General features: G+C 30.3%; 1 protein-coding gene across 1 annotated transcript; it reads right to left on the reverse strand.

The window, feature by feature from the left end:
- Positions 1-246: 246 nt before the first annotated feature.
- On the reverse strand, positions 247-3,791 carry LOC130804123 (uncharacterized). Its single transcript, XM_057668454.1, has 4 exons — positions 3,548-3,791; positions 2,850-2,978; positions 2,300-2,470; positions 247-672 (listed from the first exon to the last, which is right to left on the reverse strand). The coding sequence occupies exons 1-4, from the start codon at positions 3,644-3,646 to the stop codon at positions 574-576; spliced, it is 498 nt and encodes a 165-aa protein (XP_057524437.1). The 5' UTR covers positions 3,647-3,791; the 3' UTR covers positions 247-573.
- Between the last annotated feature and the right edge of the window lie 988 nt (positions 3,792-4,779).

Below are 4,779 nucleotides of genomic sequence, written 5' to 3' on the forward strand. Positions count from 1 at the left end.
AAAAAAAAAAAGCCGCATATATGCACCAGATGCATATAAGTTTTTGTGTTTAGAAAACTAATGAACTTGAACCTTCAAAAATGGGTCAAGTAATAAGAGGTTTTCATGGGTCCCGCCCCGTTGCACACACTTAGTTGGGGTATATAAACCTTTTATTATAATAAAGGTTAGTATGAAAATTTTTGAATATAAATGTTGTACAATAAGTGAAATATAAAAATTGAGGGTATACAAATTAAACCTTTTATTATAACACTTTGGAGAGGGTATGAGACTATGAGTATCGAATATTTGTCTCCTACTATCATACCATTACAATGATACTTGTTTTGTTTAAGGTAACAATAGAGAATAGTGAACTTTTATAGCAATCATCATAACATTGGAGAAAGAATGGCAAGACGTTTGACATTAGCTCACGTGAAATCTTTGATTACGTTTGTGAGCAAAATAGTAAATTAAAGTCCATACAAAAATTTTTACCCACAAAATAATTACATAACTTCATGGAAAATGAGGGTAAAAGGACATAATAAGCTAATATTGCAAGTAATTAATAATAAACTGGTCTTGCTAATCATCCGTAATATTTGTATTTAGATGCATGATTGCTTGCAATACCGCTCGCCTTACTACCTGAGCATCAACAATTTCTCCAACATTTTCGTCACCCTACATAAAGTAAGATTCATCATTTATGAGATAATTATTCGTTTATTTTTCTCTCGAACCTTTATTTCATAAAACATAACAAACAAACAAGGGCAAAGCTAGTAAGTTCCATCTCAGTTGTGTCATCGTTGTTTTAGAGTGTTACTTTGTCAAAACCTCAACATGAAAATTTAATCTCCAACTATAACTCACAATAAGCACCTTTGGAATGATTTTTACCTATATTGAGCTGATTGATCGTATACAACTACATTCAATCGTATAAAAGAATTTGAGGTTTTTAATTACGTGCTACTATTCTAATCAAATGTCTCATTTCCTTTTTTGGTATATACACATTAAATGTCTAACTCTAATTTATTATGTGGCTACATTTTCTATTTCTTATGTCATCATAAAATCTAACTATTTACACGATCATTATTGTATTACTAATTTTTCCTTATTTGCTCCTCTCACGTGATTCTATGTGGTCTCTTCCTCTTTATCTTAAATTTAGAGTGAAACCAAATGTGATATTTGATTAGAAGTAGACGGAGTAAAACTAATTGTAAGACAAATACCAGCATGGATGCATGCAGCATGTGAATAAAACAACAAACATTCACATGTCATAGTTTTTTATATTCAGGATGAAAAGCTCATTTTGGACTATGGTACTCAACCAAAAATTAGGATCGGATATGATCCAGTAATGTATCCTATGATCGGAGCTAGCTAGCTGTCTTCTTGGATTTTTCTTTGTTTTTCCCACTATTTTTGAGTGTCCAAACATCACAATTTTGATAGTAATGTTAAAAATCAAATTAGGGGATTACACAGAATTCGTATTTTCGATATATGCTCTAACAATTTCATTGTTATTTATATATATTTATACATATTTTATATATATTATATATATATATAAAGAAGTTCAAATGAGAACCATCCTTATATGAAAACCGTGAGAACTAATCTATTTGACGAAAAAATGTTACTTTTCTATTAAAAAGATGTTACTTTTCCCCAAACAAAGTGTTACTTTTAGAAAAAAAATTATAAACAAAACTCACAAAGAAGGTGCTACTTTTTACATAAAAAAAGTGTTACTTTTCGATAAAAATGTGTTACTTTGTATTATTATTTTTTTTGAAAGTAACACTTTTTTGCTAAAAAGTAACACTTTTTTGCCCAAAAATAACACATTTTCTATAAAAAAAAATAACACATTTTTATCAGGTAGATTGGTTCTCACGGTTCTCATATAAGTCTAATTTTCACTGAAACTTAACCACATATATATATATATATATATATATATATATATATATATATATATATATATATATATATATATTGTCAGAAACTCAGAACGGTCGAGCAAGTTTGAGGTCTAAGACATTGGTTTTAGCCAATCGGTTTTAGATTGGATTTTAGGTAAATACTAAGTTGAATTAAAATTTAAGAGGTCATATGTGATCTAATTAGGTGTGGTATCCAAGTGATGATAAAAAAAGGTTGGATTTAAATTTAACTAGTCATTTTACGATTTATTATAATTTGAAACTATAGAACTAGGAGTATTAATAATCCGAAAATAAAGAACTAAGATAGAAGAGCAAGACTGCCAAAAAAAAAGACTTACTTCCATACTGATGGCTTCCAATTGAAAATTCTCTGTACAAGAAGCCCTAGCTTGAACAACAGTAAGATTCAGCTCTTCAAAAACTTCCAGTACTGAAACCAGCAAACCTGGGCAACTCTTTGCTGAATACACATTTACTAGAAATCCTTTTTCCAGGGTTTCCACAGTGACCTGCATATTTACCCAACAATGAAATTAATCAATGATTGCCTACTGAAATCACTGTAATTAATTCCTACAACGTTTTATTATGCCAAATGACATTGACTTAGCGTATAGTTAATATTGGTATTAAATAGTGATAATAAAAGTGACATTGACTGACAATTATTGTGAAAGTCAACATATAATCGGGAAAAGATAAGGTGCACACTTCATAAGCCAAAGAGATATCATCTCAAAACCATTTAGCAATGGGAGGAAGGACTCCAATTACTTATAAATTGTGCACACTGAAATTTTTGAATGTTAAACCATCCCAACATTTAGAAACCCCAATTGATCTCTCCTATGGCTGGATTTAAAATATATCATGCAATAAGATTCATACCGTAGGAAGTGAGTCTTGGATGTTTGAACTTTGTGGAGTGTTTATGATATCTTGGTTTAGTCTATCCACCTTCTGCTTCAACTCTCCAATGTATTTGGAAGCGTGGATTATGATTGCAGTATCATTCTCCTGTAAGAAAAATACATTATTTCAATGTCGTTAAGTGGCTTCCACGTTAGAGTATATAACCTATCCTAGGACCTCAACCATCAGCTTAAACTTTTGGTTGAGTTGGTTCAATTGACATGGTATCATAAGTCAACGTGACAACAAGTCACGGGTTCGAATCTCAAGCACCCTTCATTTAAAGTACAAAATTTAGCATGGTTGAGACCCCAGGATAGGTTATATACTCTAACATCCATAGGGTTTAGAGTCAGATGTATGCCGTCTTACCCTTGTTAGTGATAATAATAACAAAAAAATTATTTTTTAATTATCCCTTAACTAGTAGCAAACATCATGGATAACTTTGCATGAACAAAGAGTGCACATGATTTGAGCCATAAACCAAAAAAATCATAAATGTTTAGCACAATGAAATAAGAAACTCATGTAAGAAAAAGTATTGATCATAATTCTTATCTTAGAAACGCAACATGAATAACTAAGAAACATGTGAAGAAAAATATACTCCTTCTGTCTTTATTAATACGAGTTTATTTTTTTAATAAGTGAAACATATGGGAAGGACTTACTGCATGAGAGTTGGTGATGGAGCGAAGTAATTGCAGTTTCTCATGCAGGGCTGCAGCTCTTTTGTGTTCCTTTGAGATCATTGACTCTCTCCTTCTCATTCTTGTTTTTGATTCTAATTTTCTTCTTCTGCCTTTACTTGTAATGCCTTTGGCCTTCTCTGTAACACTCTGCAAGAGGGTATTTTAAATGAAAAAGGAGGGGGATGTGCTCTCATATCAGAATGATCATCCCATTGTTTGCTTCTCAAATGAGTGCCCCATTTTATCACATCAAAAATATCAAATACTTACTACTGGATTTGACTTAAATGCCCTTTAGAACAAACTAGTGACCAATGTAATATAATTCACTAGCTAATTTAATTTTTAAATTTACAGTCCACTTAAAATAATCCAAAAATAGATCTTGGGCCTTAATTCTTTTTTCTATTTGTAAATGTAAATCTAGAGAAAATTAGCAAATCGTGTGACACAGATCAGTATGACTGATTATCCTTAACTAAACAGCTTCGGGCGTGTTTGGTGCGAGGTAGCTAGAATTATAGTTGTCAAATACGCTTTGGTCTCAATAAATTTATCTCTTTATTTTAAGATATAACCACACCACATTTACTCTCTATATTCACTCTATTATTTCTAGATACCCTACTACTTTAACTCATTTTATCTAACTCTTTAATCTCAATGCCAAAAGCAAGTGGAACAAAAGAATACTTGACTATCTAATTAGATGTGTAAATTAATATTTGGTAGAACTAGCAGTGTTAATATTTAATTGGTTAAGATACAAGTAATGAAAATTTTAAATTACTATTTTTGATTTTAGAATGCTACAGATTATAACTAATAAAAATAACTTATTATAATACTCAACACTTCTTAAACTAATACTTTATCAATATTAACATTTTTTGTGAACTAGTATATATTAGTCTTATTAAACTACTATCAACCACTTAAATTATGGAGTAAACTAGTATATATTCATACATGATAATATATTTATACATACGGCATATTGTTGAGTTAACTGTAACTCTCTAAGAGAATCTAAGGAAGAAAGAGACAAAACTTGAATGATACTGTAAAAGACTTGTCATAGTAACCTGGTGCTCAAGTTGGGACTTCTTTTATTATAAAGGTAAAACTTTATGATTATTTATAATTTTTTAATAAATAATCTCCCAAGAATCAGGATTATACAGCTTTTGCTTGGACACTTCATTTTCAAC

This window comes from Amaranthus tricolor, chromosome 17 (genome assembly GCF_026212465.1).
Source record: "Amaranthus tricolor cultivar Red isolate AtriRed21 chromosome 17, ASM2621246v1, whole genome shotgun sequence".
NCBI lineage: Eukaryota > Viridiplantae > Streptophyta > Magnoliopsida > Caryophyllales > Amaranthaceae > Amaranthus > Amaranthus tricolor.